General features: G+C 62.2%; 4 protein-coding genes across 5 annotated transcripts; 1 reads left to right on the plus strand and 3 right to left on the minus strand.

Annotated features, from left to right (window-relative positions):
- Positions 1-541: 541 nt before the first annotated feature.
- On the minus strand, positions 542-14,973 carry ITGA3 (integrin subunit alpha 3). 2 transcript variants are annotated; one of them, XM_061477688.1, is made up of 25 exons: positions 14,742-14,973; positions 9,370-9,491; positions 9,202-9,284; positions 8,579-8,828; positions 8,206-8,289; positions 7,732-7,939; positions 6,735-6,928; positions 6,418-6,506; positions 6,142-6,278; positions 5,916-6,002; positions 5,771-5,838; positions 5,478-5,614; positions 4,914-5,060; positions 4,721-4,818; positions 4,381-4,546; positions 4,228-4,296; positions 4,053-4,132; positions 3,712-3,789; positions 3,488-3,590; positions 3,246-3,416; positions 3,044-3,157; positions 2,808-2,921; positions 2,494-2,592; positions 2,271-2,396; positions 542-1,404 (listed from the first exon to the last, which is right to left on the minus strand). In XM_061477688.1, exons 1-25 carry the CDS (start codon positions 14,933-14,935, stop codon positions 1,246-1,248), a joined length of 3,177 nt encoding a protein of 1,058 aa, XP_061333672.1. In that variant the 5' UTR covers positions 14,936-14,973; the 3' UTR covers positions 542-1,245. The 2 variants fall into 2 exon arrangements, with proteins under 2 accessions (XP_061333672.1, XP_061333673.1); XM_061477689.1 differs by lacking the exon at positions 542-1,404 and adding an exon at positions 1,484-1,855.
- Positions 14,974-17,539: 2,566 nt separating this feature from the next.
- On the plus strand, positions 17,540-18,153 carry LOC133281690 (feather keratin Cos1-1/Cos1-3/Cos2-1-like). The gene has a single exon (XM_061477470.1). The coding sequence runs from the start codon at positions 17,717-17,719 to the stop codon at positions 18,020-18,022; it is 306 nt and encodes a 101-aa protein (XP_061333454.1). The 5' UTR covers positions 17,540-17,716; the 3' UTR covers positions 18,023-18,153.
- Positions 18,154-20,727: 2,574 nt separating this feature from the next.
- On the minus strand, positions 20,728-21,118 carry LOC133281731 (feather keratin Cos1-1/Cos1-3/Cos2-1-like). Its single transcript, XM_061477527.1, has one exon. It carries the CDS (start codon positions 21,031-21,033, stop codon positions 20,728-20,730), a length of 306 nt encoding a protein of 101 aa, XP_061333511.1. The 5' UTR covers positions 21,034-21,118.
- A 2,469-nt stretch (positions 21,119-23,587) lies between these two features.
- On the minus strand, positions 23,588-24,762 carry LOC133281752 (feather keratin Cos1-2-like). Its single transcript, XM_061477550.1, has 2 exons — positions 24,647-24,762; positions 23,588-24,288 (listed from the first exon to the last, which is right to left on the minus strand). Exon 2 carries the CDS (start codon positions 24,265-24,267, stop codon positions 23,935-23,937), a length of 333 nt encoding a protein of 110 aa, XP_061333534.1. The 5' UTR covers positions 24,268-24,288; positions 24,647-24,762; the 3' UTR covers positions 23,588-23,934.
- Positions 24,763-24,768: the final 6 nt, after the last annotated feature.

Consider the following 24,768-nt stretch of genomic DNA (forward strand, 5'->3'; position numbering starts at 1 on the left):
CCACGCCCACCGCTGTAACCCCTTAAACCCCGCAGCGGAGCCGCCCCGGACCCGCCGCATCCCCCCCAGGCTGGGGGACAGAGGTGTCCAGGGAAGAGCTTCTGCCTAAGAGCTCATCTCATCTCCCCTCTGGCAGGTTAAAGCCATTCCCCTTGGCCTGTCCCTACATCCCTTGTCCCAAGCCCCTCTCCAGCTTTCCTGCAGCCCCTTCAGGCACTGGAGCTGCTCTCAGGTCTCCCCTTCAGGAGCCTTCTCTTCTCCAGGCTGCCCCAGCCCAGCTCTCTCAGCCTGGCTCCAGAGCAGAGCTGCTCCAGCCCTCGCAGCATCCCCATGGCCTCCTCTGGCCTCGCTCCGACAGCTCCACGTCCCTCCTGTGTGGCTGCCGCAGAGCTGGACACAGCCACACGCAGTTCTGCCCACCAGAGCAGAGGGGAAGAATCCCCTCCCTTGCCCTGCTCTGGGGACACAGACACCCCCCCTCCAAACAACCCTTTTCCCACCTCCATCACGCTGTTATCCATGACACAGAGGAGACAAGAGGTTACAAATCCCAGAGTGAGGCTTTATTGGGCCCTGGTGGGAAAAGGGGAAAGGGGAAGGGTCCAGGACCCCCCCCAGCTCCCAGTACCGACTGCACCAAAACCGACAAGACACAGAACAACTTAACCCCCGCGGCAGCATCCACGGGGCAGGACAGACCTGTGGGGGATAAGGCTGCAGGGTGGGGGGACACGGCCTTGTGCTCTGCACACCCCCTCTGCCAAGGCAGATGCAGGCTGGAGAGGGGGGGTAAACATGCAGAATCAGCCCCCTGCACTGCTCTGGAGGAGGGAAGGGAAGGAACGAGCTCCCACCATCCCCAACCGCACATGCAGCCTTAGCGGAGGCACCCAGCCAGGGGGAAGAGGGATGCACAGGGTGGGGGGCCGAGCGTGCCCCGGCGTGCGAGAACGTGTGCGGAGCACAGCGGGAGGAGTGTCTGCGCGGGGGGAAGGCACTCGGTGAGACCAGCAGCAGCCACGTCAGGGAACACAGGGGGCACGTTTGGGGCTCGTCCCCGTAAGCGTGCAAGGCACGAGTGTGCAAGAGCTGAGCTGCACACCGGCGAAGCAGACAGGAGCGTGCGGAAGCCTGCGCCGGGATGCAGCCGCGTCCGAGGCAGGAGGTGTGGGTTGGGGCAGGGAGAGATGCACTTGTGCAAAGTCAAACACCGGCCCTGGTGCTCCCCTCGCACGGGGCTGGGGGTCAGTAGTACTTCTCCGGCTCCTGCCACTTGGTCACCCAGTGTTTCTTGCGCCGGCGGGGCAGGAGGCCGCCGGGCTGGTAGCGCTGCTCCTGCCGGATCCTCACCGCGTGGTACTTGGGCATGATCCGGTAGTAGCGGGTCCGCTGGAAGAAGTCACACTGTGGGGACAGGGAGAAGAAAGGGGGGGGGGGACACACGGGGACAAATGGTCAGTGTGGAGCTGGAAGGGTCAGCGTGACACCGGAGCGTGAAGGAGAGAGCCCAGAGCTGGTGAAGAGCAGAGACAAAGGGAGCAGCAGTCCTGGAGGTGCTCGGAGAGACCCCACGGAGCCCCCTGCGCCCCACAGGGACCCCATGGGACCTGGCAGGAGAGAGGAGGCAATGAGGAAGAGGAGAAGAGGCTGAAGAGGAGGAGGATGCTGCTGTAGCCGGCCCCCATGGGGCATTACCAGGCGGGTGGCGCGGGCGCCCGGGGGGGGGCAGTGGGGCTGCCCCCCGTTAGTAGTCATCCGTCAGCCGCTCGGTTTCCGACGGCTGGATCCTCATCTCCGCCTTCTGCCCCTTGGCTTCGTACATGGCCCGCGTGTTGGCGCGCCGGAAGAAACCACACTGTGGGGAAGGAGGGGATGGGGGTCAGGGCGTGAGGGGAGAGGGGACGGGGGCTCCTGGCCAACCTGTAGGGTTGGGGGGGGCACCCACTGCACCCTCACCCCAATGTGATGCTCACTGCAGCATGGGTGGCCCTGCAGCCTCCCCCCCCCCCCAACCCTTCCTGGGCAGAGAGTGGGGTCCCCAGAGAGCTCCATAGGGCTGGAGACGCCCAGCAAGGAGGGCATCATCCAGCCCTGCTCTGGGTGGGTTTTTTGGCAGCTCCCAAAGCGTTTTGCACTGGGGGCTTCTCTGCTCCTCTTCCTCATGGCTCTGCAGCCCGGCACCTTCCACCCGCTGCTTGCCAGGTGGGGAGGATGGCACCAGCAGTGACGTGAGCCTGTCAGGCTGAGGCATGGCTCCCACACCCCCTCACCTTCCAGAGCAGGAGGATGATGAGCCCCAGCAGCAGCAGCCCGGCCGCCACTGCCACCAGCACCAGCCACAGCGCGATCTCAGCCGGCTGCTCCTCCATCAGCTCTGAGTCCACGTCCACCGAGAACTGGAAGGGCCAAGAAGAGCCTTGTTTTGGGGGAGGAGCTCCCGGTGGCCCCAGTCCCTCCCAGTGTGTCCCAGTAAGAGGTTCTGGCATTGCTCACCCGCACCGTATGGTTCCTCATGTTGATGGTGGGCACGTGGGTCCGCAGGAAGAGCGTCGCTGTGCCGTCCACCTTCACCCGGTCAAAGTCCCTGTACTCCTGGGGGACACGGATGAAGAGGGGGTGAAAATACGTAGATGATGGGGGTGAACCCCGATGATGGGGGGTGACATGCATGATGGACGGGTGACACAGACGATGGGAGAGCAAGGGCTGGGTGTTAGCATCTGAGCTGAGACCTGGCAAATGTGGTGCCCTGTTTGAGCACCATCCCCAAGGGAACAGCCCTGACTCCAGGGGGACCCCACACTGACCTCAATGAAGGTGCTGTTCCACACCCGGGCGCGGATGCTGAAGGTGGTAGGGTGCTGCGTGTGGAGCAGGGGGCACTCGAACCACACGCAGCGAGCTGTGCCCTTGGAGCAGCTCTGGGAGGTAAAGAGGAGGGTTGAGAGGGGTGACCAGGGTCCCCGATGCACCACACTGGTGCCAAGGATCAGTGTACACGGCGGTCCTGGCATGGGGCACATAGTGCTGGACCCCCACTCACCAGCAACACCTCTGACTTGGCTTTCTTGGCGGTGGCCAGGGTGATGGGGGGCTCCACTGCATCAAAGGCCTCCAGCTGCCGCCTCTGCCGGGATGGAGCCTGGTCCTGCAGGAGCTGTGGGGGGAGATGAGTGCCATCAGAATCTCAGCTCTGCGCATGCAGTGGGGCAGGGACACAACCCTGCACCGCAGCGAGCACTCACAGTGAGGTTGAGCGGGTTGATGACCCCCCCCGGGGGCTGGCAGCTCTCGTTGCTGTTGACGAGGATCTCAGTGGGGTACAGGAGCCATTTCCCATTGGGGATCTCATAGGGCCACTCGAAGCCCAGCAGGATGGTGCCCAGGGCACCCAGTGACTCGCCCTTGGTGCTCACCTGCGGAGCAGAGCTAAGGATGAGCCCAAGTCTGACAACCCCCCCCATGTGCTGGCCACCCCCCAACTCACCTGGAAGTCGAAGGCAAGGGGGCTGCCCACGTCCTGCTCCCCCCGCATGGCTGACTCGCCCAGCACCGACCCACTGAAGTGCGACTGCACGTGCGATGGGGATCTGGGGATGGAGCGTCTCTGGGCACCCGTCTGTGGGGCACCAGGGGCTGTGCCCGCCCCCCATATTCCGGTGGGTGATGGAGGGGATGCGGAGAGGGGGGACACGGCCTTGCTGCACTCACATGGTCAGTGAGGACTGGATGCTGTAGTCCACGAGCAGCCTGGCCAGCACAGGCTGCAGGTCCTCCTGGGTGCTCTGCCTGCCAAGGCACTGAGGTCAGCATCTCCCACCACCAAACAGCCCCCAGGCAGCATGGGGCAGCTCCCACCCTCCCAGCAGGAGCAGTGAGTGCCCGTCCTGCCCACCCCAGGAGCCCAGCCTGCCCTCCCATCCTTCCCAACCAGCAACACCGCTGGGGATGATCCCAGTCCACCACCACTGTGCTTGCACCAAGCAAGAGGAGCCAGCATCGCTCCAGGGACCCTCTTCCCAGTCCATTCCCACCCACCCAGGGTCACTCACGTAGACAGATCCAGCCAGACCAAGATCTCCCATGTGTCCAGCATGATCCCAATGGCCTCAAAGGTGATGATCAGCTCTGCCTGCAGCACAGAAGGACCGTGGAGCAGCTCAGCTGGGCCCCACCAGCCTGTAAGACCCCAAGAAGAGCCGGGGGTCGTTGAGGGGGGGCACTCACCCTCTGGTTCCTCTTGAAAGGGTTGCCCAGCTCGCACAACACCGTCTCTGCAAAGGTACAGGCTCCGCTCTGGGGAAGGGAAGAGGGTGAGGAACATCCCAGCAAAGCCCACCCTGGTCCTGCGCCTTCTCCAGCAGGGAGGGGGCCGCGTACCGGGCGCACGGAGGAGGGCAGCAGGCTGGAGGGCACCGTGACGTTGAGCAGCGCCTCGTGGGCGTCCTCGCCGTTGGCGGGGTTGGTGGGCACGTTGGTGATGTTGATGCTCAGGTGGAGCTTCCGCACGTCCCGGCTGTACTGCAGCACCTGGGTCCCATTCAGCCTGCGCAGAGACCGGCCCTGCTCAGCACACGGGTGGCCCATCCCAGTGGGATGGAGACACCTCTGTCCCGTTCCTTTGGCATGGCCCGGGGAGGGCTGAGGGGTAGCCTGTGCTCACGGGGACGGCACAGAGGGTGGTGGAGGTTGATGGGGTCCCAGAAAGAGCTGCTCTCACCTGGGCAGGGGCTGGTTCTGGTCAGTGACGAAGCTGCTCTGGAGCTGGAGGTTGCTGTAGCACTTGTTGTCAGAGCCACACTCCTTCTGGAACTCGATCTGGAGGGACGGGGATGTCCCCATGAGCCTCCATCCAGCCCCAGGCTGGGCTCACCGAGGCTCCCAGCCCAGCACCTCCAGTCCTCCCCCAGCACCTTGGTCTCATTCTCGTGGGACTGGTCCTGGTTGAGGACGGGGAAGGTGTCGAGGGAGAGGGGACCCAGCTGGAAGGTCCTGGGCTTCTCCACCAGAGAGTAGTTCATGGAGAGCATGATGGGGTGCAGCTTGTCTCGGATGTTGTCCTGCAGGGTGGCAGCAGTCACAGCAAAGCCCCAGCTCCCTGGCCACGTCTGGGGCACCAGCTCCTACTCACACCCCACTCCTGATACCAAACAAACTCATCATAGGAGGGATGATTTCTACCTCTTTTCCTGGCCCTGATGTTCCCAGGACCCTCCACACCCCACCGAGGCCAGGTTGGACAGAGCTTAGAGCAACCTGGGCAGTGGAAGGTGTCCCTGCCTGTGGCAGGCGGCTGGAACAGGCTGAGCTTTAGGGCCCCTTCCAACCCAAACCAGTCTGGGATTCCATGATCCCTCTCCCCATCTCCTGGAAGCCGGTTCCCCAGCTCCAGTGCCACGTGTAGAGCAACCTGCCATGCACACACACACACACACACACACACACACACAAGTGTGCACACACATGTGCATGCTCACCAGCAGCAGGAGCTCCTTGGATTCACAGCGGGTCTCGGGCATGGTGAAGAGGCCGTGGTAGGTGGCAGAGTGGGTCCCCAAAAACCTGACCCTGGGTGGGTGCCGGTCCTTGTCAGCCTCCAGGGTGTACTCCAGGGCTGTGGGGAGAGCAGGGTGCTGCGGGTGCTGCACGCACGTACGCCTCCAACACACACAACCCCATGTGCACGTGTGCTCATGTGTGCACGCTCCCTTGCACCAGTGCTGACCATCCCTCCATGCACAGCACTCAGGCCTGCACCCCGGGCACTCACTGATCTTCTCCTTGTAGTGGGGATCCCCAGCACTCTGGTTGTAGGAGAAGCAGACGGTTACCGTGATGCTGGTGGGGGCAGAGAGGGGCTGTGAGTGAAGCCGGGCCCCCAGCAGGACCCCACCGTGGTGAGGGATGGGGCTCACCAGGACTCCGGTGTGCACTGGGCAGGGTCCACCTTGCTGGGGGTCACCGTGAAGGTCTTGTTGAGGATGTTGATCACGGGCCGAGCTCTGGGCAGAGATGGGGTTCAGCTGAGCCCCCCCCTGCCCTGGCACATTGCTTCATGCCCACCTTGCTGCCCCAGAACCACCCCTGCGGGTGCTGGGGCAGGCAGGGGGCTGCAGGACACCCATGTCCCTGCTCCCTTACCTGAGCAGCACGATCCTCTCGGCCAAGCTGCCCACCAGCAGGTCAGGGTAGGAGTTCCCATCCACGTCCAGCCCCCCGCTCAGCGAGTACCCAAAGGTCTGCATGCTGGCGGGCCCCAGGTCTGACCCACTGATCACCTGCATTTGGGGCAGCGGGGTCACCCATTGCTCACCAACCCCATGGAGCCGGGGATCTACTCATTGCATCCCACCCCACAGCATGGGATCCTCGGATGGGATCCAGAGCCCCGGTGATGGGCTCCCCACGGGCTGTTACCTGCCGAGGTTTCTCCAGCAGCCCTTCTGCACTGCTGTGGTAAATGTAAACCTTGCCAGGCCCCTCGAATGGGGCCCCCACAGCGATATCTGTGGGGAGAAGAGCAGGGTCAGCCCCACACACCTCCTCACCTCCTCTCCAATCCCACCGCCCCAACCTCAACCCAGCCCCTCTCGTCCTTGAACACATCAAGATGCCCCTCATCTCCCTCTCTTCACCCCAAACCTCTCCAGAGGCACCACATCCCCTCCAGCAGGATCCCCTCTTACATGAAGACCCCCACCAGGCTCCTCCCCACCGCCCCCCAAACCCCTCACCCTGGAAGCCGTCCTGGTTGATGTCCCCGATGCTGGCCACGGCGAAGCCGAAACCGGAGTAGCTGGGGCCGGTGAGGACCAGGTTGGGGTGGGGCTGGAACCCCCCCACCTCGTTCATGTAGACGTACACGGCTCCCCCCACCTCCTGCTTCCGCTGGAAGTAGTAGGGAGCTCCCACCACCAGGTCCTGCCACCTGCGGGACCGAGGGGCCGGTCAGGGCTGGGGCTGCAGCACAACCCCACCAAGACACCAGAGAAGGTGGAGACCCCTCAGAGCCAGAAGAGGATTCCTCCCCTCATAACCCCCCATCACCACCACCAGAGCTGTGCATGTTTAGGTTGGCACGGAACACAAAGCTCCTCCAGCTCCAACCCCTGCCACAGGCAGGGACCCCTTCCACTGGAGCAGCTTGCTCCAAGCCCCTGTGTCCAACCTGGCCTTGAGCACTGCCAGGGATGGGGCAGCCGCAGCTTCTCTGGGCACTCTGTGCCAGCGCCTCAGCACCCTCACAGGGAAGAGCTTCTGCCTAAGAGCTCATCTCAGTCTCCCCTTGGGCAGGTTCAAGCCATTCCCCTTGGCCTGTCCCTACATCCCTTGTCCCAAGCCCCTCTCCAGGTTTCCTGCAGCCCCTTTAGGCACTGGAGCTGCTCTCAGGTCTCCCCTTCAGGAGCCTTCTCTTCCCCAGGCTGCCCCAGCCCAGCTCTCTCAGCCTGGCTCCAGAGCAGAGCTGCTCCAGCCCTCGCAGCATCCCCATGGCCTCCTCTGGCCTCGCTCCAACAGCTCCATGTCCCTCTTGTGCTGCTGCCCCAGAGCTGGATCTGGACCGCAGGGGGGTTCTCCCCAGAGCGCAGTGAGGGGCAGAATCCCCTTCCTTAACCTCCTCTAACCCACCCTAAGACCCACACAGACCCCACTGTGAGCTGCAGGCTGCCCCAGGCAAGATCCCCCCCCCCCCCCATCCCAAGGAGCTGGCGGGTCCTGGCCCCCTGTCCTCACCCGTCATTGTTGAGGTCTGCCAGGGCCACGGCGCTGCCGAAGTAGGAGCCGACCTGGTGCCCGGGGAGGAGGAGGCTCCTCTGCAGCGTCTGCTGGGGACTGCGGCTCAGCAGGTACACAGCGCCCATGTGCTTGTACCGGGGAGCGCCCGTCACCACCGTCACCGCGTCCTGCTGCAGCACCGCGCTGCCCACCTCTGCCGTGTACCCTGCCACCAAACCCTGCCCGTGAGATGGGGACCCCCCGACAGGCCCAGACCCCATGTCCCCCACCACAACACCCTCCACCCCCTTGACCACTGCAGCGTCCCCACTGCACCCCTGCTCCCATCCCCAGGGGGTCTCCAAGCCTCCCTGCACTCCACAGCCCTTGAACACCCACCCCTAATACTCCCCCTAAATCCACATCCCCTAAACCTCCCCCTCACCCCAAATCCCCCCGAGGGGGAAGCCCCCCTAACCTACTGCCCCCCACCTATGTAGGTGTTGCCGTTCTTCTTGTTGGGGTAGGAGAAGTCATGCAGGTCCCACATCTCCCGCTGCAGCATGTAGTCAGTACCTGCAACAGTGGAGGGGGGGTTAACCCCACAGCGGAGAGCTGCCCTTCACCCTAGCTCAGCATCTGCACCCCTTTCATGCCTGCAGCGCGTGTGAACGCACACGTGCCCACATACATGTGCACAGGGTTTGCGTGGGCGCATAGATAAGCACACTGCAAGGTGCACACAACATGCTTAGCACACCATGCACATGTGGGCACATGAACACACATGAACACGCGGAGCATGCCCTTGCATGCAGAGGGGATATAACCACGGTGGGAACAGGCTGCCCACCCCCTGTCGCACCTTGCCAGTTGTATGCACCGGGCGCTCCAAAATAGATGATGTTGGCGGTGAAGCCGGCGCTGGTGCCCATCTGGCACATGCCGGTCTCGTCGGTGTCCGTGTTGGAGTTGCACATCTCGTTGTGGTAGGTCTGCCACTCGTCGCTGATGTTGAGGCGCAGGTCATTGCCCCGCACGTAGCACTTGCCCACCATGCGCCGCTGGTCCTCGCTGCCCGACCACAGCACTTTGGTGTAGCGGTGAGCGCAGGCCTGCGGGGACAGCCAGCACCTCCTGCAGCACCCCAAAACCAAGGGGCTATGTCCCCCACCACCCCTTGTGTTGCCTCTGCCCAGCCCCTGCGCCATGGCCTTATCCTGCCACGATAGCCCATAGGGTACATCACCATCCTGTGCAGTGGCACCAGTGCACGTGACTGGGATTAGGGTCCAATCACCCCGTCACCCCACAGCCCTGACCCACGGGGACAGGGAGGTGGCAGTGGAGCCCTCACCTGCCATTACCATGCTGGACACACATGCAAGGCCCATGTGAAAGCAGCGGTAGCTCCCTGGGGATGTGCAAGGTGCCAGCTCGCACCAGCACACGCGCGTGTGTGAAGAACCAGGGCGCCCGTGCACTCACCAGCACCCTCCCTGCCGGCTGCCGCTGGCTGGCCACTGTCACCCCCAGCCACATGTCATCGATGATGGCCTTGTCCGGCTCATCTGGGCAAGGAAGAGGCAACGTAAGAGGGTCACCCACCATGCAGAGCCCCCAAGTGCCAGGGGATGTTTTGGGGCGCCCACATACTCTTCAGCTCAATGTCAAGGCGCTGGCAGTCACCGGTGGACGCGGTAAGGGGACAGGCGTAGACAGCGCCCGTCCGTGTGCCGTTCACTGGCTCCATGTCTCGGGGGGCCCCCACCAGCAGCCTGGGGGGGCAGAGAGAAGGGATTGGGTGGGTGATGGAGGAGCCACCCCGATGCCTCATACTGGGGGTGCCCCATGGAGAGGGCGATGGGGTATGAAGATGGCCTGGAGGTGCTCGAAGGGGATGAGAGCTGCTTCCCCAGAGCATGTCACACCTCAACACCCCCAAAGAACAGGGGGCAGACCCCCAGCCCCACCTCCAGACCAGGAAAGGGGGTTCCCATTGGATGGGCATGCACGGGGCTGGCAGCAACCAGCCTGTCACCCCCAGCGACAGTGAAAGGTCACACAGGACGAGGTGGGCGACAGACTGATGGACCCACTCATCGCCTTGTGATTGCTGAGCCCCCCATCCCAGCGCATGGTGTGGGGTGCAAGAACAGGGGTTCAGGCTGGTGCCTGCAAACCTAGTACCGGAGCCGCTCGGCACGACACGGCCGCGCCAGCGCCGGGGCCCCCGCGCCTGTGTAAACAGCCATGGCCCTTCCCAGCCAACCTTTGAGCAGCTGCTGCGTGTCCGGCAGACAAGCTCCTGCTGCCGCGCCAGGGAATGCTGTGGGAATGCCGCGGGGGTCCCAGCTTGGGGACCGGCTCCGGGCAGCGCAGCACATGCATCCCGCTTCCCAGGACGGGTCTGGGCTTGTCTCGACGCATCCAGGCAGCAGAGGGGGTCCCGGGGAGGGGGGACGACAGCGCCCTTCCGGGGGTGACTAAGGGCCCTGGAGTGGCACAGGCATCCCAGCTGAGTCATGGAAGGGCCACGCAGGGGTGGTACATCACCCTCCATGGAGGGATGCCCGGGCTGGAAACCAACACCCTCAGCCCAGCTCCGTATGAACTCCTCACTGGGGGCTTCAAGGTGATGCTGAAGGGACCCCCCCCCACACCCCAAGGGAAAAAGCTGGGGACCGCTGGTAGCACTAGGGCAGAAGATCCACAGCCCTGCCATGGGGCTGGGGGACCCGGCGTGCCCGGGGGGCTCCGGAAAGGCCAGCCTTTCCGCAGGGAATTCCTTTGGGATGGCGAGGACAATGGCGTGGAGGAGGCACAGCTGCGTGATGCCAGCAGAGGAAGCGTGTCCCTCCGCAGGCAGGGACAAGGCACCCAGGGAGCTGCCGCAGCCTCCCCGCAGGGCAGCAGGGTGATGAGCCGGCCGGTCCTCACCTCGCACACCGGCAAGGACAGGAGCGATCCCGGCTGTCACCGGGAGGCAGGGCCGGGCGATGGGAGCGCGGGCGCGTCCGGGCAGCGTCGAAGCGGCTGAGTCAAAGCCCAGGCGCAGGAGGAATGTGGGGCCCCAGGCAGCCCCCGCCCCGGCACGCCGGGACGCCACGGTGACAGGCACCGCAGGCAGCATCGCTCCGGCACCATTACACACTGCAGGTGGGATGCAGCCGCAGAAGAGCCCCCCCCAAGGGGTGCAATGGGGGATGTGAGGGGTGTCTGCTCCCCCTGGGAATGCTGGGCTGGGGATGCCAGCAGGATTCATATCCCACTGGGTGTGAAGGCAGGGGCATGGAGGGTCATGAGTCCTCCTCTTTTCAGCCTGGCACAAAGGAACTGCTCCCGTGATTCCTGATCCCCCTCCCAGACACCTGAGGGATGGGGGGGACGACACACAAAGGTCACTCTTGTCCCCATTTATCCAGGGGGAAGTGACTCAGGGCTGGAGGGAGAAGCTTAGGGGGGGTGGTGGTGGCGTTGTCCTGCCCCCTTCTGCCCCACCATCACCGTGCCTCCTGGGGACAGGAACACACACTCAGCCCTTTGCCAGGGGCTCCCCCGGTGGTCCTGGCTCGGCCGGACCATTCTCAGGCACCACCCCTCCCCATGGCTGTGCCCCACTGATCCTGGGGGGTGGGAGCAGACCCGGGCCAAGCGGCTCCAGCATCTTGCTGCCTCCAGCCAAGACTTCCCGGCACGGCAGCCCACCCGCAGGCTCTGCTCCCAGAGGGGCAGGATGCTGGGGGCTTCCAAACCTCACAAGAGCAGGGCTGGGACACGCACAGGCGTCCCCCACTCCGTGCATGCCCCAAGCTGCCATGTGGAGATGCAGGAAAACCAGAAGCCGGGATGCTGGGGCTGCCATCGCAGGGAGGCCTGGACCAGCTTGTGCCACACGGATGCGAGGTGGGGGGTAAAATGAGGAGACGGGGCTCAGCCCAGGGATTGGGCTCAGAGTGCAGAGCAAAGGCAGCGATGGACAAACAGCAGCACGAAGGGGAGGCCGGGAAGGGAGGGAGGCAGGAATGCAAGGCCATGCCCCGTCCTAATCTGCCCTGGTAAAGCAGGGAACATGGGATGATGGTGGTGTGGGTGCTGATTGAGCTGGGGGAGCTGCGGGATGGTTTGGCAGTGATGCTCCAGAGCTCAGCTCTTCGACTGGGCCTCAAGCACCCCCGAAGACAGGCAGCCAGAGGGTGTCCCTGACATAACCCTCCTCCAAAGCTCCAGGCCAGCCCCAACCAACCCCCCCAGTGCCACTACATTTGCCCTGGAATGATTTTTTCCCCCGGGAGCCCTAAGCAGGGAAATCTGCTGATGCCCCTGCCGGAAAGGAGGCGGGAGAGGGGGAGACTGCTCCTGGAGGCAGTGAGGGATGGTGGGAGGGAGGGATGGAGGGATGGAGGGATGGATGGATGACCCCCTGGGCGCCAGCCCCGCTGCAGCATATCCGTCCCCCCTACGCCTGCCAAGGAGCCCAGCCAAGCTGGGGGGAGCGCAGCCAAGCCAGCCCCGGCATCGGCAGCAAACCAGGCAAGGGGGAGGGAAAGCCGGGAACTCAGCTGCTCTCCTCCTCCCCGCCAGCCAGATGGGACCAGAAAGACCCCAAGCATTGGGCAGAGCCCCTGCTCCCCTGAACACAGGAGGGAAACTGAGGCACGCAGCAAACCGCCCACATGGGTGCCACCACATCTGTGCCTGCCTCCCTGGCACAGATGCACCGTGCCTCAGTTTCCTCATGGTGTTATAGGACCCCCGTGGGTCAGATCCCCAGGGCAGTATGGGGTTCTGCCGGCACAACCACAAGCCAAACCAAGAAGCAGCTAGATCCGGCACAAGCAGCCAAAGGAGTTTCTTAATCTCGGGGCAGCAGATAACGCCACTGGTCCCACCTTGCCTTCCCCTGGCCTGGGGAGGAGCGAGCAAACAGACCTTTGCATGGGCACAGCCCTGGGACATGGAAAACACCAGGGGGGTGGGGGGGAACCTTGTCACAGGACACAGCCTGGCCCCCTGCCAGCACCCAGCCAGGAACCGGCTCTCCTCAGGAGCTCAGGAATGTGCTCTGAGCATCCCTCCATTCCACACTGCCATCCCAACACCTCTGGCAGCCACCTTGCAGCAACAAGACATCGAGCCTCCCCCCAAAAAACATGGGGCAACTCCCTGCCTGCATCCCCCATCTGGGATGGGGGGCAGGAAGCGTCACTTTCCTGTCCCCACCCTGGCTGTGGCCACGCTGCACCTGCGATAGCCGAGGGATGGGCAGGGGAAGACGCTGACCAGCACTAAGGGAAGAAGCTCCTCAGCTTGCAGGACAGCAGCTGGATGGCCATGGAATGGTTTGGGTTGGAATGCTTAATGTCCCTATAGAAGGGACCTTAAAGCTCATCCAGTTCCAACCCCTGCCACGGGCAGAGACACCTTCCACTAGCACAGGTTGCTCCAAGCCCCGTGCAACCCTGGCCATCAGGACACTGATGCCGGTATCTCCCTCCTGCCACTTCCACAACAGGCAGGTGCCTCCCCGGACGTGCCGCAGCGCGAGCCAGGGTTAGGCAGGAGCTGCCTGCACTTGCCCTGGCCCCTCCTGCCCACGCCACACAGGCAGAGCTGCCTGCACAGTCCCCCAGGGCTGCTGCCCACATGCAGGGCCCCATGGGGAAGCAGCAATGGGCCTGGCACCCCGCAGGCCCTCCATGTCCTCCATGGGGACAAGCAGCGGGGGCTCCCAGAGGAAGGGGATGTGAATCCCCCAGGGGTTTCACACTCCAAAGCCTTCTCCCAGAGCCTCCACGTCCCGCCAGCATCACGCTCAGACACGCTTGGGCCACGTGGCCCATGCCGGCGGATCGCAAACGCCTGCCAAAGCCCCCCCATATCCATTCCAATACAGCGACAGCCATTGCCAACGTCTTGAGAAGACAGACACCAGCCAGGACCACGACATCTTGTGTCCCCCCGCCAGCTGCTCTGATGGCACCAGAGCCAGGGAACCCAGCCATGGATGGCAGCCAGCATGTCCTGGTGGAAGCGTGGGCTCCCCAGGTCACTGGGCCCACTGCTGCTCCACGGGGAATGGCTGCACTCCCTCCTGGATGGAAGCAACAACAAGACATCCCACGGCAGGGCGAGCGGCTGAAATGCATCTCTGGAATGCGGAGCATCAGATGCCTCCGTCCGGCAGCTGCTGCCAGTCCCTCTGCCAGGAACACGGCGGGAAAAACGAAAGGGAAAAAAGGCGGGGGTGAAGGGAAAAAGGGAGCCCTCCGGGAGCTCCACGTCGGGCGGGTGAGCCAGCAAAACCCTGTGCCCTCGAGCGAGAAGAGCCCAACCCAGCCCCGCCGCCTTCTTCACTTTGGCACGAACACGCAACTCGCACCTTCAGCCATGAGGGACGGGAGCCGGGAATGCTGCCCCGGGGGGTTCGGTTGAGAAGGGCGGGGACAGGAGGGGACACGGCAAGGGCTGGCGGTGGGATCGCACTGGGGATGTGCCTGCTGAAAGCGCTTTTGTGGGGCAGCAGGAGTTACAGTTCAACAACTTCCCCAGGGCCAGCAGCGACCTGAGTTTCGGGGGAGGACGCGACCGCTCCGGGTGGCATCAGATCGGGGGATGCTGAACCGGGACCTCGCCGCCGGGTACCGGATGGTTCCCACGTCCCGGGGCTGCTGCGGGGCTCCTGCCCCGGGTCAGCGCGGGGTTGCGGTGGGGGCTCCGGTATCCCAGCGGTTGAGGGTGGAGGGAAACCCCAGGGGACCCCGTCCTATGCAGGATGCAAACCAAAGTCCGGGCAGGCGATAAACGCCCAAGGAACGATTTAACAGCACCTCCGCACCCCAGCGGGGGTGCCCCCCAGCCCCGGGAACCCCCTCTGTCCGCGCTCGAAGCCCCTCCCGCTCCTCCTCCCCGCTTCCCCCCACCCCGGGACCTTCGCTCTACCCCACGGACCCTTTCCCCGCACACCTCCCGCATCGCTCCCCCCTAACCCGGTGACTCCGCTCCCGCACCCCGCGCCCCGCACTCACAGGCTCCGCTCGGGCCGCTCCGTCTGCCGGTGCAGCGCTACCGAGAAGCCGAAGAAGCCGCCGGGGGTCGCGCCCTCCTTGAGCACCGGGAAGGCGCGGTCCACGTTGAAAGCGGCGGCGGCGCCCAGCAGCGCGCCCAGCACCGGCAGCAGCCGCGGCCCCGGTGCCGGCAGCGCCCGGCGGCCCCGCGCCATGTCCCGCACCCGGCTCCCGCAGCCACCACCGACCGCGCCCCCCCGGGGCCGGTGCGCTGCGGGGCGGGGCCGGGCGGGGCGCGCTCCCTTCCGGGCGCTCCCCTTAAAGAGCCCGCGCACCCCCCCGGCACCGGCGGGTACCTGCGGGAAGGGGGGGGGGGCTGCAGCGCGCGTGCGCGAGAGCGGGGAGGAGGGGGGGCGTGGCCACACCTGCGCGTGCACGGCGGGAGGGGAGGATGGAGGAGCATGCGCGCTGGCACGCGACACGCCCCCCTCACCCCCCCCCAATTGTGTCCGACCCATGGGGCTGCCCCCGGGGTAGGGACCCCCCACCCCGACTCCCGGATGAAGCCTTTGTGATGGGTCCTCCGGGGGTGGGACCCCCCCCTTTGATGGGTCCTCCGGGGGTGGGAACCCCCACGGGATGGGACCCCCAAGTTAGGAGCCGCTATTGGGTGGGAATCCCGGGATGCGACCCCTGAGGACTGGACCCCCATGGGATGGGACCTCCCAGAATTGCCCCCCCACACCCCGGGTTAGAATCCTGCAGGGGATGAGACCTTCCCGGGAGCGGACGCTGGTTCCCCACCCGGTGAAGGTCACCGGGAGCCATCGCACCCGTCCCACCCGTGCCAGGAAACCCTGGGTGGGGTGGGGGGGCACAGGATGTCCTGTGTCCCCCGCCCCGACGTCACCGCTCCCGGCACAGCTCCTGCGGCTCACGGTGCCACTGGGAAGAGCGACAGCACAGGGGACAGCCCAAGGGCAGCTCTGCTGTCAGCCGGCACACGGTGCCGTCCCCTGTGCCACGTTCCTTTTCCTCTCTTCCTTGTCCCCTCTTCCCCATCCTTTGTCCTCTTTCCCCGTCCTTTGTCCACCATCCCCTGTCCTCTGCCCCCATCCTTTGTCACCTGGTTCCCAGCAGAAGAACCAGGCAGCTTTCAAGGGTATTCAAAATCTTTATAATTCTCAGATAGTACTGTGACTATCCTGGAGGTGAAGGGGGATCCTGGAAGGGAAGAAGGGAGGAAGGAAGGACGGAAGGTGTTTGTGCCACCGGTTGGCTCGCTCTGCGGAGAAAAGGCCAAAGGTGTAATTGTGAATAGCTCCCACGAGATGGCTCCCGAGGGACAAAGGTGACCGGGAGCACACGCCACCTCAATCTCATGACCGCATCGATCCTATCATAACCAGGCACTACCAAGTACAACAAAATGATATCACGTTCTGGTCACATCCGTCATTATCTCCACCCTTTGTTACCCACACGGGGCGACAAAAGGTGGTGTTGTGGTTTAAACATGGCTCTTTCACCGGCCTTGAGCCCTGCGAGGGATGGGGCAGCCACAAGTTCTCTTGGCAACCACTGTCTCACCACCCTCTCAAGGAAGAACTTCTTCCTTATACTCAATCCCCCACCTTCAGTTTAAATCCGTTACCACTCATCCTATCCAGGTTGTTCAGCCTAGAGAAGGGGAGACTCCAAGGACAACTTACTGCAGCCTTTCAATTCTTAAAAGGAGCCTGTAAGAAAGATGGGGAGAGACACTTTATTAGGGCCTGTTGCAATGGGACGACGGGTAACGGGTTTAAAATAAAGAGGGGAGGGTCAGGTTCGACATCAGGAAAATTTTTTTTACAATGAGATTCCTAAAATAGTGGCACAGGGTGCTCAGAGAAGCTGTGGCTGCCCCATCCCTGGCAGTGTTCAAGGCCAGGTTGGAAAGGGCTTGGAGCAAGCTGCTCTACTGGAAGGTGTTCCTGCCCTTGGCAGGGGTTGGAACTCAATGACCTTAAGGTCCTTTCCGACCCAAACTGTTTTATGATGCTATGAATCTCTGCCCAGACAGAGGACCAGCAGAGGCTGCACAGAGCGGGGATGAAGCACGTGAGCCCAGCACAGGTGTCCTGAGAGCACTGTTGGTGTTGCAGTAGTGTCCAGCCCTGCCAGCAGAAGCCCATCTGCACACAGCAATGGCCTTCCCTCAGAGAGCTGAGGGGAGCAAGAGGAAAGGCTGTGCCATGTCCTCTCCTGTGGCAGTCCTTGGGCATGCGGAAGAGAAGCACGAGAGCGGTGCCCATTTCCCACAGTGTGGCCACAAGCAAGCCCACAGGAATGAGCCAGGAGCACATCCCCTGCCTGCACGGGATGCACCAGCCCTTGATGGGAGGCTTCTGCTGCGCTCACGTGGTTCTGCCCCGGAAACCCTTGGGCTTCTCATCCCGGCACTGACAGAAGCCTTCCTATGGCAAAGCACATGAGCCGGGAAATGAAAAGGCAGCAGTGCCGGAAACCGGGACACGGCCCCTGCCATTACCTGGGAGGGTTTGCATTTGCCATGGGCTTGCCAGGAAATTCCTGCTGCCACAGAGGTGCCTGTGGGCCTGAGGCACTGCAGGACGACTATAAAAGGCAGCCCAGGTCTGTGCTCCTCATCCACTTCTCTGGCCTCCTTCTCCTGGCAATCAGGTGAGTGCGAAGCCTCTTGTGCTGCTGCTTCCAGAGCAGGTCGTTCCTCCCCGGGGCTCTCAGCTGATGGGGGCTGTGCTAGCGCAGGCCTGGGAGCTGCTTCTCGGGGGGCAGAGGGAAGGGGAGAGAAGGGCTTGTGCAGAGAGAGGCTGGGACTGAGCTGAGGCGGCTGCTGGGCTTGGAGGTGGTCAGCGTGTGCTGGGCCAGGAGGTGCCTTGGCTTGCCCAGGCTTGGGTGCAGAGCTGCTGCTGCCATGTCCCATCCTCTGCTTGCCCCTGCCCTGTGTCCAGGTGAAGCTCCAGCATCCAGACATGTCCTGCTGCAACCCGTGCGTGCCCTGCCAGCCCTGCGGCCCGACCCCGCTGGCCAACAGCTGCAATGAGTGCTGTGTCAGGCAGTGCCAGAGCTCCACCGTCGTCATTGAGCCTTCCCCTGTGGTGGTGACCCTGCCCGGCCCCATCCTCAGCTCCTTCCCTCAGAACACCGTTGTGGGCTCCTCCACCTCCGCCGCCGTTGGCAGCATCCTCAGCTCCGAGGGAGTGCCCATCAACTCCGGGGGCTTCGACCTCTCCTGCATCACCAACCGCTACTGCGGCACCAGGTGCAGACCCTGCTAAAGCTGCTGGCTGCGTCCTCAGGCAGGAACATCCGCGACCTCACACCATGGATCTGCAGAGGAGATAGAGCTTCGCGGCGCTGTTTCCTTCTCCCACTGTCCTCTCCATTCCTTTCCTGTCTCCACCTCCCGCACCAGCCCCGTGGGGACCTCTTGGCCTCCCTCCCTCCCTCCCTCCCAGTGAGGGACAGGCAGACGGACACCCTGCAGGAGCTGCACCGCCTCTTGGTGGCTGCCCCTGGTGCTCCCTGGGAGCCACCTCCTTTCTTCTTTACCCTCATTAAAGTTGTGCTGCATCCAAGCCTGGGCCTCCGAGTCCTCCTTCCTTCTGTGGGAAATTCTCAAGTCTGCTTCCCCTTGGAGGTCATAAATACATCCGTGGCTACTCCGCCAACAGTGGCCATCAGCGAGAGCATGGCTCCGAAGGGTGGCAGGAGTGGGCATGAGGAGACAAGACTGCTCAGGAACAGCACACATCTTCTTCTCTGCTCTTCTCCCTGACTTCTTCTCCCCTACATCGCCCAGCACACCACCCTTACATGCCCAGGACACATGGGCACAGGCAGATGAGATCCTGCCTCATACAGGCCTTCAGTACCTGAGAGGGGCCAGCTCTTTCCAGGTATGCAGGGCTGAGGTAACCCATCACTAAGGAAAATGACAGTGGTAACATCAGAGTCCCCCAGGTTAGGTGACACACATGGGGAGCTGATAAAAATCCCCATAAATCATGAATAAATTTTGCTCCGCTTACTCGTACACATTTCTATGGGTCTGAAACGTTGCACCCAGGAATACTGAAGGATGTGCCAGTGCAGCTTGCCAAGCCAGTCTCCACCATTACTCACCAGTCCTGGTTCCTGAAGGGCAGGTGCTGTTTGACCAACCTGATCTCTTTCTATGACAAAGTGACCAACCTGGTTGATGACGGAAGGGCTGAGGACGCTGTCCAGTGTTGTTTCATGTTTTCACCGAGGATCTGGATGAGGGGATGGAGGGCACCCTCAATGACTTTGTGGACAACATCAAGTTGGGTGGGAGTGTTGATCTTCCGAAGGGTAGGAATCTCAGGAGAGGGATCTGGACAAGCTGGATCCATGGGCTGTGCCCAATAGAATGAGTTTCAACAAGGCAAAGTGCTGTATCCTGCATTTGGGCCACAACAACCCCCTGCAACTCTCCTGACCCAGAAAGTGTGCTGGGAAAGCTGATTCTGGAAAATGACCTTGGGGTACTGATGGATCTGAATATGGCCAATATAGTGCCGAGGCAGCCAAGAGGGCAAATGGAATCCTGTTGTGGATCAGACATAGTGTGGCCAGGAGGGCCAGGGCAGTGCGGCCTCACCTCGAACTCCTTGTTCACTTCGGGCCCTCTCACTACAAGAGACACATTGAGGTGCCGGAGCGGGGCCAGAGAAGGGCAGTGGAGCTGGTGAAGGGCCTGGAGCACGGTGTGATGGGGAACAGCTAAAGGACATAGGGAACTTTAGTCTGGACCTTAACTCTCTCACCAGCTACCTGACAGGAGGTTGTAGTGAGGTGGGGTCGGGCTCTTCTGCCCGGTAAGAAGTCATAGGACAAAAGGAAATGCCTCAAGCTACACCAGGGGAGGTTTAGAGTGGAGATTAGGGCCAATTTCTACATCAAGAGTGTGATCAGGAATTGGAACAGGCTGCCCAGGGAAGGGGTGCAATTTGAACAGCCCCAGGAGCCTTAAACAACGTGCACATGAGTTCCTTAGTGACAATGATTACTGGTGGATCTGGCTGTGCTGGGGAAGGGTTGCACTCAAAGGTCCGTTCCAACCTCACTGATTCTATGATTTTATGAGAGGGGCCAGGATTTAGAGCATTAGCCAGGGCTGGAGACCAAGGCCTACAAAGGAAATTTTCAAGTATCATTGAAAAGCACATCTACGTTTGCATTCTTAAGGAAGCCACATTCATTTCATCAGGGAAGATGAGCACCTGAAATAGGATGAGATCCTGCTTAGGGTGCTGGGTTCACAGGTAGTGGGGATGCAGTTGGACAGCCTGGGCTGGCTGCTGCCAGTCCTAAGTGTTGAGATAACTCACCCGTTCATGCCTGAAGAGAGCTGGCCCCTGCCAGGTGCTGAGGGACTGCATGAGGCAGGATCTCATCTGCCTGCGCCCGTGTGTGCTGGGCATGTAAGTGTGGTGTGCTGGGTGATGTAGGGGAGAAGAAGTCAGGGAGAAGAGCAGAGAAGATGTGTGCTGTTCCTGAGCAGTCTTGTCTCCTCATGCCCACTCCTGCCGCCCTTTGGAGCCATGCTCTCACTGATGGCCATTGTTGGCGGAGTAGCCACGGATGTATTTACGACCTCCAAGAGGAAGCAGACTTGAGGATTTCCCACAGAAGGAAGGAGGACTCGGAGGCCCAGGCTTGGATGCAGCACAACTTTAATGAGGGTAAAGAAGAAAAGGAGGTGGCTCCCAGGGAGCACCAGGAGCAGCCACCAAGAGGCGGTGCAGCTCCTGCAGGGTGTCCGTCTGCCTGTCCCTCACTGGGAGGGAGAGAGGGAGGGAGGCCAAGAGGTCCCCACGGGACTGGTGAGGGAGGTGGAGACAGGAAAGGAATGGAGAGGACAGTGGGAGAAGGAAACAGCGCCGCGAAGCTCTATCTCCTGTGCAGATCCATGGTGTGAGGTCGTGGAGGTCCTTGCCCGAGGATGCTGGCAGCAGCTTTAGCAGGGTCTGCACCTGGTGCCGCAGTAGCGGTTGGTGATGCAGGAGAGGTCGAAGCCCCCGGAGTTGATGGGCACTCCCTCGGAGCTGAGGATGCTGCCAACGGCGGCGGAGGTGGAGGAGCCCACAACGGTGTTCTGAGGGGAGGAGCTGAGTATGGGGCCGGGCAGGGTCACCACCACGGGGGAAGGCTCGATGACGACGGTGGAGCTCTGGCACTGCCTGACACAGCACTCATTGCAGCTGTTGGCCAGCGGGGTCGGGCCGCAGGGCTGGCAGGGCACGCACGGGTTGCAGCAGGACATGTCTGGATGCTGGAGCTTCACCTGGACACAGGGCAGGGGCAAGCAGAGGATGGGACATGGCAGCAGCAGCTCTGCACCCAAGCCTGGGCAAGCCAAGGCACCTCCTGGCCCAGCACACGCTGACCACCTCCAAGCCCAGCAGCCGCCTCAGCTCAGTCCCAGCCTCTCTCTGCACAAGCCCTCCTCTCCCCTTCCCTCTGCCCCGAGAAGCAGCTCCCAGGCCTGCGCTAGCACAGCCCCCATCAGCTGAGAGCCCCGGGGAGGAACGACCTGCTCTGGAAGCAGCAGCACAAGAGGCTTCGCACTCACCTGATTGCCAGGAGAAGGAGGCCAGAGAAGTGGATGAGGAGCACAGACCTGGGCTGCCTTTTATAGTCGTCCTGCAGTGCCTCAGGCCCACAGGCACCTCTGTGGCAGCAGGAATTTCCTGGCAAGCCCATGGCAAATGCAAACCCTCCCAGGTAATGGCAGGGGCCGTGTCCCGGTTTCCGGCACTGCTGCCTTTTCATTTCCCGGCTCATGTGCTTTGCCATAGGAAGGCTTCTGTCAGTGCCGGGATGAGAAGCCCAAGGGTTTCCGGGGCAGAACCACGTGAGCACAGAAGAAGCCTCCCATCAAGGGCTGGTGCATCCCGTGCAGGCAGGGGATGTGCTCCTGGCTCATTCCTGTGCGCTTGCTTGTGGCCACACTGTGGGAAATGGGCACCGCTCTCGTGCTTCTCTTCCGCATGCCCAAGGACTGCCACAGGAGAGGACATGGCACAGCCTTTCCTCTTGCTCCCCTCAGCTCTCTGAGGGAAGGCCATTGCTGTGTGCAGATGGGCTTCTGCTGGCAGGGCTGGACCCTACTGCAACACCAACAGTGCTCTCAGGACACCTGTGCTGGGCTCTTGTGCCTCATCCGTGCTCTGTGCAGGCTCTGTGGGTCCTCAGGGAACACCAGGAGCATGTCTGGGGCCTGGTCCTTCCCTGCCCTACCTGAGCCCTGTTGTGCCAGTGCTGTCCCAGCATCTCCTCAGCAGAGTCCCCACGTGCTGATGTTTCTGGCATTGTGTGAGCGTACAGATATGGGCATGGTTCCATGAGCACGCGTGTCTCGGTCCCTCCTCGTGTGACCCTCATCATGAGGGTACAGGCACACCATCGCTTGTGCTTGTGATACAGGTGAACCACCAAAAGCCTTTTCATGAGCAGATCCAGCAATGTCCCACTTTACATGTTCAGAACCCGTTGTGCGCTGAAAACAAGGCCCCAGGGCACATCCCGCTGTGCTGCTGAATGGTGAAGCCGTGAATGAAGGAGGGAATGGGGTCTGTGAAAAAGAGGGGGGATGGGGTGAAGGTATTTGGGGATGAGGTGAACCTATGTTCAGAGGCTTTGGAATTTCCTCCCCGTCCTACTCTTTTCCATTGGCGATAGGTTCAATGAATGTCCATCACGTCAGGTCTGTTTCAGCCCTGATCGCAATTGGTACTTATGTCTCTGTGTTTATCTCAACCCGTGACCTTTTTCTCCTGACTTTCTCCTCCTGTCCTCTTGGGCAAGGAGAGGGAGAAAGCAGCAGAGTGGCTCTGGGAGACAGCCAAGGTCCTTTTGGTTCTGCGCCCATTATGGCAACTGCCTGTGCTGTGAGTGTGTGTCTTGTATATGTTTTCTTCCTGATTTCTCTCGGTGCTTCCGGGAGCAGGCTCTTTCTTTCTCTGTTGCTCCCCTCGGAGGATGAAGGGCAATGATGTCACTTGGTCGTTGTGCTTGCCTGCCTGGGAACGTGCGACTTGCGGCAGGTTCCCAGCCATGGGCAGAGCACAGCCCCGCAACGCTCTTGGCACATCCTCACATGAACAGCAATACCCCAAACGCCACATCACCATGGCAGGACTTGTCAGGCACTCATCAGTGTCCTCTTGCAGGTGTATGTGAATAACCCTTTTGCCACGGGGTGGCTGTGTGCTGGCAGTTGGGGATGTGCAGTCTCGAGTGACATCCGCCCTGCACATCTGTGCACTGAACCCCTGGGGCTGCGTGGGGCACTCTATGGGGGTGATAGAGGAACAGGCAACATGGCCTTGCTGTCCTTGACCTTGGACACACGGCATGTCTCTTCCTGCTGAAGATGGGTGGGAAGGCGAGGAGGAGAAGGAGGCTCTGGGCTCTAGCCAAGGTGATCTCTCTTACCATCCCCTCCTTGCATCCCCGCTGCCCCTTCCCTCTGAGCCTTCTCCCCTGGCACAGCTCCATTGCACAGGAGCTGCCTCGGGTGCCGGTTGGGCTGCTGACATCCCAGGGCCTCCTGCAGCACTGGCATCTTTCCAAGTGGAAGAGAGCTCAGGTTGGCATCACACTCTGTAGGGCATGCTGGGAGCCCAGAGTGTGTATTCCTGCCATCCCAGTGCACTTGGAATGAGAAAGAATCCAGTGGTTCACACACTTGCCAGCATATCTCTTTGCTCCCTGGACAGCATTCGAGAGCATCCAGAGAGGAAAGGACTACACAGAGCCAGAGACTGGGATGCATCAGAGTTTAATGAGTCCAAAGAGGGAAACGATGTCTCGAGAGGAGGCCACAGGTTAAGGGTTCCTATGAGCAGCCAAGGATCAGTGCCACACAAAAACCATTAGTGGGCAAGTTCCCCATCAGCTGTCTTCACTGGCCCTCAAGGCTGCAGGGGGCAGAAAGCAAGAAAGGCAAAGGAGGGAAAGCAGAGAGTGGAGGAAGGGAATGAGAGGCAGCGGCCGTGTTTGCAGAGAGCCCGGGCTGGCCCCTTGCCCAGGGCTGCCTCCCTTTGAGGAGGAGCGGGGCACGCTCAGCCCCTCTCCGAGGCACGGCCGCAGTCTCCGTCGTTCAGTCTGGCGTCATCTGCTGGGTTCGCGGGGCTCCTTGGCTGGGCTGTCAGCGGTGGCTTTAGCAGGGTCTGCACCTGGAGCCGCAGTAGCGGTTGGTGATGCAGGAGAGGTCGAAGCCCCCGGAGTTGATGGGCACTCCCTCACAGCTGAGGATGCTGCCAACGGCGGCGGAGGTGGAGGAGCCCACAACGGTGTTCTGAGGGGAGGAGCTGAGGATGGGGCCGGGCAGGGTCACCACCACCGGGGAGGGCTGGATGACGACGGTGGAGCTCTGGCACTGCCTGACACAGCACTCATTGCAGCTGTTGGCCAGCGGGGTCGGGCCGCAGGGCTGGCAGGGCCGGCAGGGCTGGCAGGGCTCGCACGTCTGGCACTTCTCAGGGCAGGACATGGCTCGGGGCTGCAGCTTCACCTGGCAGAGAGGGCAGGGAGGGAGCAGAGCACAGGGACCCGTGAGGAGCAGCCTGCAGAGACACCCAAGGGAGCACAAGGCACCTCCCGTGGGGAGCTGGAGCCTGCGCACGGGGAACAAGGGACCCTTTGCCTCAGCCCTGCCACACCTTCACTGAGCATCTTAGCACCAGTGTGCAGCCAAAGAGCCACCCCGGCCCATCCCCAGGCTCTCGGCATGACAGACCCTCTCTGCTCTGCCCTCTCCCACCGCCACCACCTCGGAGCACTAACACAGCACCAGGTATCAGCGGAAATGTCCCTGCAGGCTGCACCCTGTCCCATGGGAGGAGTGGGTGAGAATGGGGGCTCCAGCTCACCTGGTTCCCAAGGAGAGGCTGGTGGCAGAAGAGCTGGAGAGAGTGACCCGTTGGGCTGGCTTTTATACTGCCCCCGCAGTGCCTCAGGCACAAAGGCAGGCACTGCACAGGCAACGATTATC

Source organism: Pezoporus flaviventris, unplaced genomic scaffold (assembly GCF_033815535.1).
Source record: "Pezoporus flaviventris isolate CSIRO_AGI_PZ_B2104156 unplaced genomic scaffold, CSIRO_AGI_Pfla_v1 ptg000107l, whole genome shotgun sequence".
Classification (NCBI taxonomy): Eukaryota; Metazoa; Chordata; class Aves; order Psittaciformes; family Psittacidae; genus Pezoporus; species Pezoporus flaviventris.